Genomic DNA, 16,338 nt, shown 5'->3' with positions numbered 1-16,338 from the left:
ACAGTGCATAAGATATTAAACGTGTGCAAGACTTTATATTTATTGTGAATGATAATGTAAGCGTAAATATGTAATGCTGTAAGAATGGCAATGCCGCAAATGTTTTAAAAGCCAATGCTGCCTTTCCTATTTTTACAGCCAGTTTGCACTGGAATGTTTCACTTCAGTGCTACATTGCTCAAGAAAATATAATTATTAATTACTGTAATTATTAATATGTTAACATGTAGTTTTATTTTGTAAAGTCATGTATGTTCTGCACTATGGCTCAGTGAGTCACTTTATTTGGTTTCTTCTGCCATACAGGAGACAAACTATAGCTAAGCAAATCAACCAGCACATGCACATTCTATGAGATGTATACCAATACATAACATAACACAACATATTCATTCCCACCCAAGTGACCTCTAAATAGTTTAAACTTTACAATAAATAAATAAATAAAATTAATAAATATAAAAGACAAATATGCTACAACATATATTATAACATTATATATTAAAATAATATAAACACTGAAAACAAGATCACAGACATTCACAATGTTTATTAATTGTTTATTAAAGTGAAACAGTAATATCATTGGTTGAAAATGTTTGGTTATCATTGCTTAAAATTAGTAAATGAAATCATGTTATTTTATAGTATACACATGGCACTTAAAAATATTTTTATAAACATATTGTATTTTATTTCACTTAATTTAAGCTACACTTTCTCAGTAAGACCTACAAAGCCCTGCGTCTGACATTCCACCACAGTACGTGATTTAACTGATTGCATTTTTAGAGCTCCGCAAATCTGTTTACTTCACAGTTTAGCTATAATATTAAAACTTTGTTTGATTGACTTTTTTGTTTTATTGTTAAGACTTTAATAAGGGTTCTGTCCTATTATTATTTGATTGTATCTATCAATAATAAATATCTATACAATAAAAACACGTACAAAACTATCAATGCATTCAAACAAAATTGTTACATATCAAAATAAATAACCAATACATTATAAATAAATAATTACAAGTGCTTTGTGGTGTTTCCGACAGTACTATAGATTTAGACTGATGGGAGAAACGCTCTGGTTACTAACGTAACCTCGGTTCCCTGAGATAAGGGAACAAGCGTTGCGTATACAAGCTTATGGGGGAACTTCTGTTTACTCTGATACTGAAGCCTGATCTGTTCAAGTTTGTGTACCTGCATGAACAAATGGCGCTTCAACCTGCCAAAAGGGGAGGAGCCGACTACTATACAAGTTAGCTCAGAGCGCCATCCGTCAGAATCTTTCAACTGTCAGCTGCAGCCATCGACTCGCATGCAGACTTATAGCACGGCAACTTATGTAACGCTCGTTCCCTTATCTCACAGAACAGAGATTACGTTAGTAACCGGAGTGTTCCCTTTCGAACATTCTCTCCCGTTGCGTATACACGCTTATGGGGAACGCATCCAAATAGCACTGTGCTAGAAGTAATTGCATAACTAAGAAACTCTACATGCCGAAATAAGGGCCCTTAAGAAGCATGAGTATGAATGAGCCCTGGGATTAACTTGCTGGGGACTACATACAGTAGTAAAACCTACATAGGATGACCAGCCGGTGGTCGGACAGATGTCACAATAGAGATCCCACTGGACCATGCCCAGGAGGAGGCCATTCCTCGAGTGGAATGGGCCCTCTATGGCATAAGCAAGGGCTATAGCATTGACTATACAAGACAGTCATTGTTTCATAACCGGCAGCCCCTTAGAGCAGCCTCCGAACCATACAAAGAGCTGCTCCAAGTGTTGAATCACGCCAGAGCACTCCACATATACTCTAAGACCCCTAACAGGGCAGAGTGGATTGGGACCCTGCTCATCCTCTGAACTAGGAAGAGCTAGAAGGGTAATAACTTGTGCTCTAAGCAGGGCTGAGAGCAGCTTAGGCACATAGCCAAGGATGACTTTACAGTCTTTAGACCCAAACTTAAGACATGAGGCACTGACCAATAGTGCTTGCAGTTCACCTATTCGCTTGACCCATGCTAATGCCAAGAGGAGGGTGGTCTTGAGCGACAGGTGCAGCAAATCAGCCAACTGGAGCAGCTCAATGGGAGGACCTCGTAGGGCCCTAAAGACTATAGATAAGTCCCAAGTCGGCACAGAGTGAGGACGAAGCAGGTTCAACCACTGAGCTCCCCTCAGAAATTTAATGACCAGGTAATTTTTACCAACTTATTGGCCAGCCACTAGAGCATGATTCACTGCGATGGTTGCCACATAAACTTTGAGTGAGGAACTTTGGGTACCCCCTTTATCCAGCAACTCTTGTAATAAGGTTAGCATGTGTGGCACGTCACAAGAGGACGGTTCCAGGCTTCATGCTGTATACCAGTCAGAAAGGCATACAAGCAAGTGCTGGGCCAATCGTGGGCCAGGGCATCTTGGTGCTTCAAAAAGTAAATTGGGCAGTAAAAGTAGTCTTCTTAGGCGAAGAAGTCTACCTCTGCCCTCTAGAAGACAGACCAGATCATTTGAACCGGGCGAGCTACATTGCCCCTGTACAGCATATAATTTGGGTTGAAATGAACACTGTCCCCAGGAAGACGATTCACTGGCTGGGTGACAGAGAACGGTTTAGATGCCTGAGATCGAGAATGGGCCTGAGCCCACCATCTTTCTTGGGAACGAGAAAGTAGCGGTTACAAAAGCCTGACTCGCTGTTCGCTGGGGGAATGGACTCTATGGCTTCCTTTGCAAGCAAATTTGCACTTCGGCCTGGAGAACATGAGCATCGTTGTGCTGTACCGAAGTTTGAATAATACCTCTAAAGTGAAGTGGCCTGTGAGCGAACCGGAATGAGTAACCTCATTCTGTGGTTTTTACAACCCATACAACCTTACACTTTTACAACCTGACACATCCGGGATAGCTTTCCAAGCCTGAAGCCAGATGAACAGTGGTTTTAGCTCTTTTATTGGCAGATTGCCACTATAGGATAAGGAACTGACCACCGTGGCAGTGATAAGTGGAGAAACGCTCTTTTGAGTATGTGGGTCCACTATCACAGGTGTAATTTTGTTGGGCTGAAGGGCAAGTCCAGTTAGAACAGAACTTCCATCGCCCACAAGGCTGGGGAACGGAAAGCAGACGCGAGTCTTCTTTGAGGAAAATCTATCCTCTGTGAGACTTAGCCCTCTCCTCTTCCTCTCTTGCTGATCAGGACAGCTTTTGAGGCTCAGGAGCCAGCGTCAGATGTGGGCGGGGTCCTTGGCGTTTCAGAAACGGAAAATTGTTTTGCCTTCTTGAAGCGCTGTTCAAGTCCAGGCTTAGATCTCAGAGGACGCTGGGACTTTTAAGGGTGCAGCTTTGGCAGGCTGTTGAGCGGATGGAGCCTTCTGGTGACTTGTAGCAGATAACTTTGACGAATGGCGCTCTGAGCCGACTTATAGTAGTTGGCTGCTCCCCTTTTGGTGGGTTGAAGCACCACTTGGTACACAAACGTGAACAAATCAGGCTTCAGTATCAAGAGTACACAGTAGTTTCCCCCATAAGCGTGTATACGCTTAATGGGAGAGACCATTGGAAAGGGAACCAGAAACACCTTTTTTAAAATAAATAAATAAGCAACAAACAAAAAAGCAACTTGATTAAAGTCGCGATACATTCATTCAGTTCAGTCCTCTCAGTGTTCTCCACAAGGAGAATACATTGATAAGGACATTGTACTGCACATGGAAGCAGCATTCAAAACGTCCTTCATGCCAGTGTAGACAGCCACCATGACTGCAGGACATCAAGGGCATAGGATCAGTTTGAATGGGGGCTATCTATCCATGGGTCACACATCCTTTTGCCTTTCTTCGCCCTGTAAATCAAATATGGCCATTAAATAAAAATAAAATAAATAAAATCTGGCCATTCATTGAGAACTATTTACCTTTCTTCCCTTATCACTTCTGTACTGACGTTGCCTGAAGTTTGACCTTTTCTTCTTTTTCTACATCAGCATCCTCTTTTTTGTGGTACCTGTAAGAAAAACATGCTGAATATCTAAGGAATTTTTTGAAACAACAATGGTTTAATGATTAAGAATAATATATTGCTGATTCATGGTAACTCACCTTAGTCCCAGGAGAATAGCGATGATTGTGAGACACATGAGGGACAGGACCACCGCTATGACCGCTAGAGCTGTGGTCCGGCTGTAACGCTGTTCCCCCTTACCAACTGGTAGGGTAAATATATGGCATCTCTCTCCAGAGTATCCTTCTTTACAACTGTAAGAAAGACCATCCAAAAGATCAAAATGAGTTCAACCGCACAACAGGAGAATCATATCAAATAAAAGAATTCATTCATTTATTCAAATATTAATTTAGATTCAATTCCTATTCTGGAAAAACAATAATTATGTTATCTCTTATCATTCTACTTATTTCTGCCCTAATTTTGTGCTATTCTGATCTACTATTCAAACTGTATATTGTGATATTGCTGATATTAGGGGCCTTTATATCATTGACTGCTGGTTTTTTCCCTCATTTGTAAGCAGCTTTGGATACTGCTAGATGAATAAAGTAAAGGTTAAGCCTAAAACAAAAGATGTTCTTAATTTGTTGAACAAAAACTGGAAAAAACTGTATGAAACTCACACACAAGAATGAGTGTTCAACTCCTTCAGATGCTGACACGATCCGTGAATGCAGAAATCTTTGTATTCCTCCAGGCAGGGGTTCTTCTTTCTTCCCTTGCCTTTTCCTTTGCCCTTCCTTTTTCCTTTTTTTGTCTTCTCAGTAGTGGGAATCGCTGACGGATGTTTGGGTTTGGTGGAAAATGCCACTGTTGAGAAAGAAAGAGTGGTGATGTCAGTTTATGATGATCTAATATTATACAATAGTCTAACACACTCATATATTCATGTATTCACTAGCATTTCCTGTGGAAGTATACGGCACTTTGTTTTATTATTATTTTTAATACTAAAATAATAATCAGTCCGTTTAACATAAGTAGTCATTCCACAAAGTGTGACTTCAAAATTTACTTTTTTATATTTTAAACAATTATATTATAAAGTATATTATATTTTTTTGCAGTAAAATTTAGGTATATGGGCACTAAGCATTGAAACACTAACTGACCAATTTTACAAATTGCATTTAGAAATGAAGCAACTCTACCTCTTGGCTGGTTAGAGTCATAATCATCAGAGAGATAACCATCTTCATCATCATCATCATCCTCATCATCTTCATCCACAATAGTCCCACTGTCCACCTGGTGCTCTGTTGTGTTTATTTTCTCTAAAGTGTGAAAGAGGTTGACCACTGTTGTTCTGGGTTTGGCACTCTCATACCTGTCCACAGAGGCGCCACTGCACACATTGAGTAACACTGGAACAGAACAAGACACTTTATAGGTATATAAAACACATATTTTCTGTATCTTGGATACAGTCAATATGTAAACGAAAAAGAAACAACAATGGAAAAACTGAAAGCTGGTGGTGATTATAGATACGAGTAACGTTATAATGCAAAATGTTAAATTAAACCAAGGAAAAATTAGGGAATAAAATGAGTAATCTGTCAAACGTGGTTAGAATAAGCTCGAAGCAACAAATCATTTACTTTAAAAAACAAAAAAATGTCGCTTAAAAGGTCTCACACTCATTTAAGAACCTCATGTAACAAAGTGCCACATATTGGGCAGGTCCTCCTGCAAGCATATTTCATAAAGAAGCCATTGTTTTAAACACTTACCGAGACAATGGACGAGAAAGATAGTTATTCGTAACGTATTCATATTCCTTTTAGTATAATCCGAGATATTACAGGATCAGAAGTTGGTCTCACTGTAACGTTACCTCCCTGCCTGATGAGAAGTTGGCTGTCTGGAGGAAAGTGCGAGTTCTGGGGGCTGTGTGAGTGTTCTCGTGCGGAGTGCTGGGAACAAGAGCGTGCAGTTATATAGACCGACACACACCTCCCTTTTATGAATCATTGGCCACACCTAATCAATCATCAGCACATAAGACACAAATCTAATATATATAGTCTGTCTGGTCGAGATTGATTGAACATAAGGCATGTCAATAATTTTAGGGGACAGCAGTGTCACAGGTTTATTACTGTCAAGTTAATAATAATACATCGATTTTAAGATAACTAGTTTCTATGTCTAAACTGGTTGACCAACTACTGTGTTCCAAAAACAGATTAAACTTAAAACTGGTATGACCGACTCATAGCTGGTGTAGTGATTATCCACAAGTTTGGACCTGCTATGAGATTAAACTGAACCAATATATAATCTGTAAAAGACTGGGCCATGCTTTAAAATATTATAATTACAGGTGCTGGTTATATAATTAGAATATCATCAAGAAGCTGATTTATTTCACTAATTCCATTCAAAAAGTGAAACTTGTATATTATAATCATTCATTACACACACACACTGATATATTTCAAATGTTTATTTCTTTTAATTATAACTGACAACTAAAGAAAACCCCAAATTCAGTATTATAATATTACTTAAGACCAATACAAAGAAAGTTTTTTTTTTTTTTTTTTTTTTTAAATCTTGGCCAACTGAAAAGTATGAACATGAAAAGTATGAGCATGTACAGCACTTAATACTAGTTGGGGCTCCTTTTGCCTGAATTACTGCACCAATGCAGCGTGGCATGGAGTCGATCAGTCTGCGGCACTGCTCAGGTGTTATGAGAGCCCAGGTTGCTCTGATAGTGGCCCTCAGCTCTTCTGCATTCTTGGGTCTGGCATATTGCATCTTCCTCTTCACAATACCCCATAGATTTTCTATGGGGTTAATGTCAGGCGAGTTTTCTGGCCAATTAAGAACAGGGATACCATGGTCCTTAAACCAGGTACTGGTAGCTTTGGCACTGTGTGCAGGTGCCAAGTCCTGTTGGAAAATGAAATCTGCATCTCCGTAAAGTTGGTCAGCAGCAGGCAGCATGAAGTGCTCTAAAACTTCCTGGTATGCGGCTGCATTGACCTTGGACCTCAGAAAACACAGTGGACCAACACCAGCAGATGACATGACACCCCCAGACCGTCACTGACTGTGGAAACTTTACACTGGACCTCAAGCAACGTGGATTGTGTGCCTCTCCTCTCTTCCTCCAGACTCTGCGACCCTAATTTCCAAAGGAAATGATCAATTTACTTTCATCAGAGAACATAACTTTGGACCACTCAGCTGCAGACCAGTCATTTTTGAAGTGAGACGCTTCTGACGCTGTCTGTTGTTCAAAAGTGGCTTGACACAAGGAATGCGACAGCTGAAACCCATGTCTTGCTTACGTCTGTGCGTAGTGGTTCTTGAAGCACTGATTCCAGCTGCAGTCCATTCTTTGTGAATCTCCCCCACATTTTTGAATTGGTTTTGTTTCACAATCCTCTCCAGGTTGCGGTTATACCTATTGCTTGTACACTTTTTTTCTATCACATCTTTTCCTTCCCTTTGCCTCTCTGTTAATGTGCTTGGACACAGAGCTCTGTGAACAGCCAGTCTCTTTTGCAATGACCTTTTGTGTCTTGCCCTCCTTGTGCAAGGTGTCAACGGTCATCTTTTGGACAACTGTCAAGTCAGCAGTCTTCCCCATGATTGTGTAGCCTACAGATTTAGACTGAGAGACCATTTAAAGGCCTTTGCAGGTGTTTTGAGTTAATTAACTGATTAGAGTGTGGCAGCAGGTGTCTTCAATATTGAACCTTTTCACAATATTCTAATCTTCTGAGATACTGAATTTGGAATTTTCCTTAGTTGTCAGTTATAATCATCAAAATTAAAAGAAATAAACATTTGAAATAGATCAGTCTGTGTGTAATGAATGAATATAATATACAAGTTTCACTTTTTGAATGGAATTACAGAAAAATAAATCAACTTTTTGATGATATTCTAATTATATGACTAGCACACACACACACACACACACACATACATATATTCTAACTTTAGTGTTTCTGTGATTTTCTTTAAAGAGAAAATGGATGATAAAGAGGTTAAAACAAAAAATAAAACTGTCTAAAATCATTGATTACTGTTAAAGACATGCATTTGCATATATTATTTCAGCATACAGAAAACGTTCATTAAAAATTGTGATCATCTGTAGTTGGATCGCTGGCACCACCTTGTGCTCAAAATAGTTATCTGACAATATGTAGACATAAATAATCAATTCAAATCCTTTTTATAATCATTAGCGAGGAGCTGCCTAAAAGAGAGCCTATATTAGTCCAGTCCTAGTAACTTGGTTGTTCTAGAACTACATTTTATTGTTGGACCTTTGTTTTAACCTGAGTTTGTCTGACAGAAAAAAAGGACAAAACATTGTGCATAAAGCAGAGACAACACATTTGTGAATGTTTATTAACCATGAGAAATCAAAGACAAACCAACAGAGGGGATTGCGACCTCTACAATAATGAAAATTAAAATATGCACCCTGTGAAGCAGCCAGACAAGAAAAGAAAAACATTTTCCAGTTTATTTTTAAAAAATCATTTTCAACAAAGTTTTTTCCGCATTATAAAAAGTGGAGTTGCAGCACCTCGTGCCATGTGAGGCTGGTGCTCTATATAGTCTCTGAAGTGAACAATTTATCTGGAGGATATTTACAAGCATGGGGCTAATGGACAATCACCATGACTTGAACTCAACAGCTGACCCGTCAACTCAGGAATTGCAGGAAAATGTAATACTGATTCCAACACTGAGCTTCAGAGTACAGGTGGGCAAGGAATGAATCTGATTCTTCCCATAGTCATTGTCAAAAAACCAAATCCAGATGGCCTCAGCAAAATTGAGAAGACCCAACACTCAAATATATTCCTTCAGGTGCGTCTACATGCCCCAGCCCCCTCCCATGCCGTTCATGCTGACCGATCCACGGCTGCTGCCATAATAACTGTTGTTCATTCCGCCCTGGCTATCTGTTGAAGTACAGGAATAAACATGTGAGAACCAGAAGTGTGCGCAAAATTAGAAATTATACAACTAAAAATGGTACAAAGTTAAAACACACTGTAGTCATTGTAGCCTCCCATGCTGGACTGGTTGCTGTATCCTCCAGTGTAGGCTCCACCCATCTGCTGCCCTCCATGTCCATAAGACGACTGGTTTCCTAGAAAACAAATAAATATATATATATAAAATACTGAAAATGTGTTTAAGCACTGCTTCAGTCTCAGACTCAGGACAGCTGCTTCACTATTGTCTGTACAACAATTAATACAGATTAGACTAATTGCATGCTGGTCTATTATTCAGGGTTTCTCCAAGTTTTATGAAGGTAAATTGAAGACCAAGTTCAAGGAATAAACTGTCAATATGGTCTCAAAATGGAATGTATTATATTTGCAATGCTTCAAAGTTTGAAAACACAACTTCCAACAGTAATTTTACAAAAAAAAAAAAAAGTTTTTGGCTTAAATACCTCTACTCCCAGCCACTAGAATATGGAAATCCTCTGCAATTTTGTCTTGCAAAAGTTTAAAAATTCTTTTATAGATACATTTACGTGATGCGAAGCAAAATGATACAAGTCTAGTTAAGAAAACAACATTTAATTAAATTTAAATAATTCAGTTGTTCAATTTCCCAGAAACAAGACTTCATATCTTCAATTTGCATCTTAAGTAAATGTGTCTTGATTTAAGGATGTTTTGGAAAACATCTGTATTGGAAAATGTATTTTATTTACGAAAACCTTTTAAGACCTGCTGAAACCCTGATTATTGTTCCATTAATATCACATCAACTTGCCCTTCTTAATTTAATATAAAAAATGTCACAGTAGTTATACCATTAACTTACCCATTCCCCCCATCATCTGCCCACTGTAGCCCCCATTACTGCCCCCTGCTGTTGAGTTTAAGAATAACTCAACATAACGGTGTTCTGAAAAGGAAAAATGGGACTGTTTATAAATACACATTTTGAATGTAGTAACACAAAAACAACTCTTTCTAGTCAGGTTACACCTAACTTACGCATGTTTGCTTTGTCCTTTGACATTGCAGCCACTGCATCTTCATGTGTAGCAAATTCCACATCAGCCTCACCAGTTACTCGCCCATCTGGACCAATCTCAATGTGCACACGCACCGGGTTCAGAGGAGAGAAAAACTGCACACAAGAAAAGGTTTAAGTTGATTTTAAAACTGTACAAAAATGTTTTAAATTAATTTAATTTTATTTCAAACACCCCCAACTCACATTGTAGATATCGGGTTCTGATGCACGGTAAGGCAGTCCCCTCATATGAACACAATGGCCTGTGGTACTCTGAAAATTACCACTATCACCATAACGTCCATCTGAGGCTCCTATTAAAAACAAATACACAAGTTAAATCAAAGAAAGCACATGCAAGACGGCTAAAGCACAAAAATGTGCCACATTGGTAAAAGAAGCTGGTCTCACCTCCACCGTATCCTCCACGTCGCACCCGATCAAAGGATCCCCCACGACTCATGCCGTTGTAGCCCCGGCCTCCTCCGCTGGGTCGGTCGTAAGGCCCGGGTCTCTGCATGCCCATGCCTTTACGTGGGGGTTCATAATTTGTCCGCACTTCAGCTCGGCTGCTCTTAAAGATCTCAATATACCTACAACCGTACACATGAGCATTAAGGTGCAATGCAAGAACTCAACTCAAACACTCCTGTTCAGAAGCAAAATGGACACCAAAGAAACAAAATTATAAAGTAAACATTCCCCTGTGCTACATGTCCAATATACATGCATTTGAGAGTTTGATTTTAGTACGTATTTTTGACCACCTTATTCACAAATTTATATTTTTCTTGATTTTGGGGGTTTGTTATTAGTGAATTATTGACTTTAATAATAATAATAATAAATATAATAGTATATCTTTAATAGTTCATCCAAAAATGAAAACACATTCACCCTCAGGCATTCCAAGATGCAGAGGAGTTTATTTCTTCATTTAAACAAATTTTTTCTTACCAATGGATCACCCTCAGGCATTCCAAGATGCAGCGGAGTTTATTTCTTCATTTATAAGGATTTTTTCTTTTTAATTAGTATTTTCTGGAGTAAAATGTGTGTTTAAAATATATGTTGTTCTTTCATTTTAATTTTTATTTTTCATTGATTGATTTTTGTCTCATATTAGACACCAAAAAATGGAGAAAGCAATTTTACACACATAAATGGTTTGAATTGTAAAATGTTTTTAATGATGCTGTTTTGTTTTTTTTTTTTTAAATGGGCAGCTTTGTACTTCAATAGACGTTATTTGATGGACTGGACTTGTGTGGATTACTGTGATGTTTTTATCTGCTGTTTGGACTCTCATTCTGACGGCACCCATTCACTCCAGAGGATCCACTGGTGAATGCTAAATTTCTCCAAATCTGTTCTGACCAAGAAACAAACCCATCTACATCTTGGACACCCTGAAGGCGAATAAACGTTCACGAAATATTCATTTTTGGGTGAACTATTCCTTTAATTATTTCTTTGCTCTATCCGTTTGCTGTGCCATCTATGCATTAAACTCTAAGGTTTACTTCAGTGTGACAGTAAATATTGTCCCGTTACACAATCCAGCATAAAGTGGTATTCAAACTGGCTGCTGCAAGGCACTTGTTTACATGCTTAAGAATTAGAAATCCCATGATGCCCAAGTGCACCATTGCTACACACTAAATATGCATTCAGCCTTTTTGAATCCAGACATTTTCATGACAAATAAAATACAATGATGTAGAAGTGAAAAAAGTGGGAGTACATAGGGGAAATGGGAGAGTGGTAGTGTCCATGTGTAAGTTCAAGTTGCATACCACTTTGAATGTTTACTGTAGTAGGTGTTTACCACATGAAAAACAGCTTAACCATCCAACCATCTATCCCCACCTGTGCCCTATTCTTTCCTTGTGTTTCTTTAGAGCCTTTTCAGCTATTTCCTGTGAAGCAAACTGCACGAAGGCCTCCCCCGTACTCCTCCCCTGGAAGTCCACCGGCAATGTTATCCCATTTGGCACGATTTCCAACCCCAACCCAAGGACAGATAACCCCAACGGGTACATATTAAATAAATCACATTCCCATTTACAATGTTTGTTTTGTTTTTTTTGTCTTGAATGAAAATAAGAATTTAAAACAAAAAAGCATATTGCAATGAAGCCTACTGGGAGAGTTCCACCACTTGGGAACATGGCCTACAAGTGGGCAAGCATTCCACTAACTTGGCTTAGAGTTGATGAAAAAGTGGCCATCCCAAAAGTTGGTTTGCTATAAAATGAAACATTCCTAAAGTAGCTTAGGGCTAGGGTTAGGGTTTATGTTATGGTTTAATTTGTAAAATTTTTTTGGTAACAATGGGATTGTTCTAGTTGAATTATTTGAGGGGTAAGCTTTGCTGTTTTTTCTAATGAATTGTATGTGAAGGGCTACAGGAAGAGTTTGAAAATACCTGAGAAAAACTGCACAATTTCTTCCTTGCTACATCCAAAAGGAAGGCCGCGCAACCTGACCAGTCCATCTCCCTCAGTCTCTGGACAGTTTGGGCCTGTGTGCTTCATAACCCAGTCCATTTCCACATTGTTTGATTTGAATACTGAGAATAAGAACAGAAAGACGACAATTCAAATTGTGAGTGCTGACCCCTAAATTTCTTAACAGCAACGTACATAAAAACTCTGATCCTCGTACCTTCCACATATCTATGCCCCATTGTCTCTCTGTCTTTTTTGATTGCAAATCTCAGGTCTTCCTCTGACTCCAACTCCACAAATGCTTCTCCACTTGGTCTGCCTTCTCGTGTGTATGTAAAGTGGATGGCTGTTCCATTGTTGGCAATTTTGCAGCCTGAAAAGAGATGTTTCATCTTTGTTAAATTTAAAGCTCAAAATATATTATGAGGAATATATTTAATGAAGAGTATTATGAGGATCGGTATATATTCTTACCTGAAAAAAACCTGGACACTTCTTCTACAGAGCACGACCAAGGCAAACCCCGAACACGGACGACAAATCCTTCATCATCAGTCATGATAACACAATGAGTCTTCAAGCTAGAGAAAAACAGTTGAGAAAAAAAACATTCATACACCGCTCAAGTATTCCTGATGAAGATACTGAGAAACATTCAAGTCAGTCTGAATCAACGGTGACTGCAAGCACACGGACTATTTATAATCTTTACAGCTGAAGTAGTGTCCCCTTCTATCTTTAGCGTTAGCTGGCGTACACACACACACACACACACACACACACACACACACACAGTAGTTTTTTTACACACACACACACACACACACACACACATATATATATACATACATATACAAAACTTTATTAAACTGACTAAGCACTAATGTTTACTATGGAACAAAACCAGCATCTGCTGACTCTGTTATGAAGGCGCATATACACGGCCAGGACCGGAACAAAGAGCGCGCGCAGGCCTCTGAAGGCCGGCAGCTTCATAACAGATACTCCTTTAACGCAAACAGGAATTCAGCCTGTAAAACTCTTAAACTGTACATTGTGAATATCATTTTTAAGAAAACGAGTAATACAAATGATACCTTGATATAATTTGTATGTTCTCTGCTCGGCGTGGTCACGTTGGAACGTTTTTCTGCTTCTCGTTCAGTGCGCAACATGACAACTTCCGGTGACTTTCCACGCCCACTTCCGCGTTCTTCTTCTTTCGGGTTTTATGACGGTTGGCAACTCAACTTAAAAGGTGCTTTACCGCCACCTACTATACTGGAGTGTGGGCAGCAGAATGACATAAAAGGAAAAGGGGGGGAAAATACTAAATTCTCTCACTTAACCCAGTATATATATATATATATATATATATATATATATATATATATATATATATATATATATATATATATATATTTATTACATAATTTATTAATATATTGTGTACTTTTCCAGATGTTTTCCCTAATAAATGCTCAAGTGTCATGTTTTGTTTACCAGTTTGTGTCTTTAACTCTGCCCTATCCTCCTCATACCTTTTGCAGTCTAGTAGTATGTTTTGCTGTCTCTTGTACATTGCAGTGGGTGCGTAGCCCAGTGTTTTTTTTTTTTTTTTCTGTTCTATGTAGTGTTGAATTTAAACCAGCATGACCTATTCTAAGACGTGAGACTAACATCTCTTCCTTTGCGTCTCTGCCCTTCCTTATGCTTACGACTATTTGTTTTTATATGTTGTATAAATGATGTCATGTGTCAGCTATGTCCCAATGTTCCTGCCAAATTTTGAGTGAGTGTTCCTTTATCATGGTTTTGATCTCTGCTGTACTTGATGGTATTTGTATATCTACTATTTCATGCTTTATAGAACTTTTTGCTAGAATATCCACAATCTCATTTCCTTCCATCCGTGGGCAGGAACCCAAAGGAAGGAGACGTCCATCCCCCGATTATGGATTGTGAGAAGCAGATGTAATGTTTGATAAATAACATCTTGTCTACATGATGTCTTCCCAGATTTGCCTACTTGATAATGCTGATGAACTGTCTGAAGCTATGTTGACACTTTGTTTCTGATTGTAATGCCAGTAAGATTGCTACTAATTCCACAGCGAATACTGACAGATGATCTGTTGTTCTTTTTTTGATTGCTACTTCATAGTTGAATGAAAAAAGCAGCATCAGTGTGGCCTGTTTTCGGCTGTTTTGATCCATCTGTAAATATGAATAGTTCATCCTGATACTGCTTTACATAATTTTGAACTGTTACCCACTGTGGTATTATTTTTGATTTATCCTTTATTATTTGTTGTAGGCTTATCTCTACAAAGACGGCTTTATAAATTTCCAGGCTGGTTTCATTGATGCTGCCATAGTGGGACTTATGTGCAACTGATCAAGACCTGCATTTTGTGCTTTTGCATTCCCATCCGAAACTATAGTAATTGCTTTAATTGTGCTCTGAGCATTCTTGTAAGATAGTCTTTCTAGGGTGTAGCCTACTCTACTATGTCCTTGTAATTTAGACCAATATACCAACATGATCTTGACCCTCCTAATACGCAATGGCATCTCCCCTGTCTCCTCCTGTGATGCAGACACTAGTGATGATTTAAACGCTCGAGCACAAATCCGGAGTACCTGTGCCTGTTCCACACCAAGCCACGTTTGCATTCAGAGCCAGCGTGTTGCTTTTGAAATAAAACTGTAATTTATTTTGCTTAAACTTTGTTGTAGTTGGGTTATTACCGTCTATATGTCAGTGTTGTGGGTCGACATCACTGTATTTAATATGCTGTTATACCTGTGTGACTTAAAGATACTTTCTACCAAAGTGCACCTAAAACATTGCATTTTCCCTAATGTTTAAATGAAATAAAGAAAAATTTTGTGCTTTTTAATAAATAATAATAATTATTATAATTTTTAATAATAATAATTAAAATATATGCAATTGGTTATAGTATTAGAAAATATTTTAGTATTATGCATTATGATTATTATTATTATTATTCTACTACACAAACATTCAAAGTAATCGTTTTCCCCGGAAAGTTTGGGCCCCTTCACGCGCGCAGCGAGCGCTCTGCTGCTCTCTCTTGACTCACACAACACACTCCATGACGTATTTCATTCACGCTGGATTCAAACTCATTGTTCGATATATCTTAGAAACAATAAACGCTGTGATTAATAATAGCCTATAATGAATGATTTGGCGATCAAAAACAACAGAGTTCGTTCTGAATAAATGTATCTGAATAAATCTATTTTATTCATTTCACTTCCGGTAAGGATCAGCAAGCCAAAATAAAAGCTATAATAAAATGTTCGATTTTCGAAGGTGCTGCTCGTGTGAACCAGCTCATTACGTCTTCTTATTAATATTTTTGTTGCTGAAAAATTTGTTTCTTCATTGTGGTAAAATCGTTCTTCATAGTAGGCTATATAATACCTCGGCATATCATAATGAAATAAAAGTATCCAAAAGTATCCAGAGGTTTCAGTACTTTTTGGTTTTAGTTGGTTCCGAGGTGTTTATGTATAAAGTCATTTTTAAAATGTAGGAATTTTGTTTTGAAAAGTGTCTACTTGTTTTTATGTATATGGTATTTTCTAAATAAATGGATGTTCTTTACACTCAAAAATTACATTACATGGGACTAAAATAAGGAAGAAACTTTAATTCACAACTGAATTTAGTAAACCAGAAGAAACGATACCAATGCTGCTGCTGATGATAATAATAATAATAATAATAATAATAATAATAATAATATTTAGTATTATATTACAAACAGCACGTCATTCAATTACACTGATATACCTTCCTCTTAAGTGTTAAG

General features: G+C 38.0%; 2 protein-coding genes across 2 annotated transcripts; both read right to left on the bottom strand.

Moving 5' to 3' along the window:
• Positions 1-870: 870 nt before the first annotated feature.
• On the bottom strand, positions 871-5,866 carry hbegfb (heparin-binding EGF-like growth factor b). The gene is made up of 6 exons (XM_042711009.1): positions 5,753-5,866; positions 5,171-5,383; positions 4,643-4,829; positions 4,112-4,267; positions 3,928-4,016; positions 871-3,855 (listed from the first exon to the last, which is right to left on the bottom strand). The coding sequence occupies exons 1-5, from the start codon at positions 5,793-5,795 to the stop codon at positions 3,941-3,943; spliced, it is 675 nt and encodes a 224-aa protein (XP_042566943.1). The 5' UTR covers positions 5,796-5,866; the 3' UTR covers positions 871-3,855; positions 3,928-3,940.
• Positions 5,867-8,379: 2,513 nt separating this feature from the next.
• On the bottom strand, positions 8,380-13,723 carry hnrnph1l (heterogeneous nuclear ribonucleoprotein H1, like). Its single transcript, XM_019110255.2, has 11 exons — positions 13,588-13,723; positions 12,965-13,071; positions 12,708-12,863; positions 12,469-12,612; positions 11,910-12,048; positions 10,452-10,633; positions 10,245-10,354; positions 10,019-10,154; positions 9,843-9,926; positions 9,052-9,150; positions 8,380-8,959 (listed from the first exon to the last, which is right to left on the bottom strand). Exons 2-11 carry the CDS (start codon positions 13,047-13,049, stop codon positions 8,871-8,873), a joined length of 1,224 nt encoding a protein of 407 aa, XP_018965800.2. The 5' UTR covers positions 13,050-13,071; positions 13,588-13,723; the 3' UTR covers positions 8,380-8,870.
• Positions 13,724-16,338: the final 2,615 nt, after the last annotated feature.

This window comes from Cyprinus carpio, chromosome A21 (assembly GCF_018340385.1).
Source record: "Cyprinus carpio isolate SPL01 chromosome A21, ASM1834038v1, whole genome shotgun sequence".
In the NCBI taxonomy this organism is placed as follows: Eukaryota; Metazoa; Chordata; class Actinopteri; order Cypriniformes; family Cyprinidae; genus Cyprinus; species Cyprinus carpio.
This window is presented reverse-complemented; position numbering and strand designations above follow the sequence as displayed.

Excerpts from the sequence above, each read along its gene's own strand:
- hnrnph1l (XM_019110255.2), bottom strand. The coding sequence starts at position 13,049 with ATGACTGATGATGAAGGATTTGTCGTCCGTGTTCGGGGTTTGCCTTGG. Across the intron at positions 12,864-12,964 it reads AGTGTCCAGGTTTTTTTCAG|GCTGCAAAATTGCCAACAAT; the intron begins GTAAGAATATAT and ends ATCTCTTTTCAG. Across the intron at positions 12,049-12,468 it reads AATTGTGCAGTTTTTCTCAG|GGTTGGAAATCGTGCCAAAT; the intron begins GTATTTTCAAAC and ends TCCTTGGGTTGG.
- hbegfb (XM_042711009.1), bottom strand. The coding sequence starts at position 5,795 with ATGAATACGTTACGAATAACTATCTTTCTCGTCCATTGTCTCG. Across the intron at positions 5,384-5,752 it reads CTTTCTCGTCCATTGTCTCG|TGTTACTCAATGTGTGCAGT; the intron begins GTAAGTGTTTAA and ends GTTCTGTTCCAG. Across the intron at positions 4,268-4,642 it reads TTGAACACTCATTCTTGTGT|TTGTAAAGAAGGATACTCTG; the intron begins GTGAGTTTCATA and ends TCTTTCTTACAG.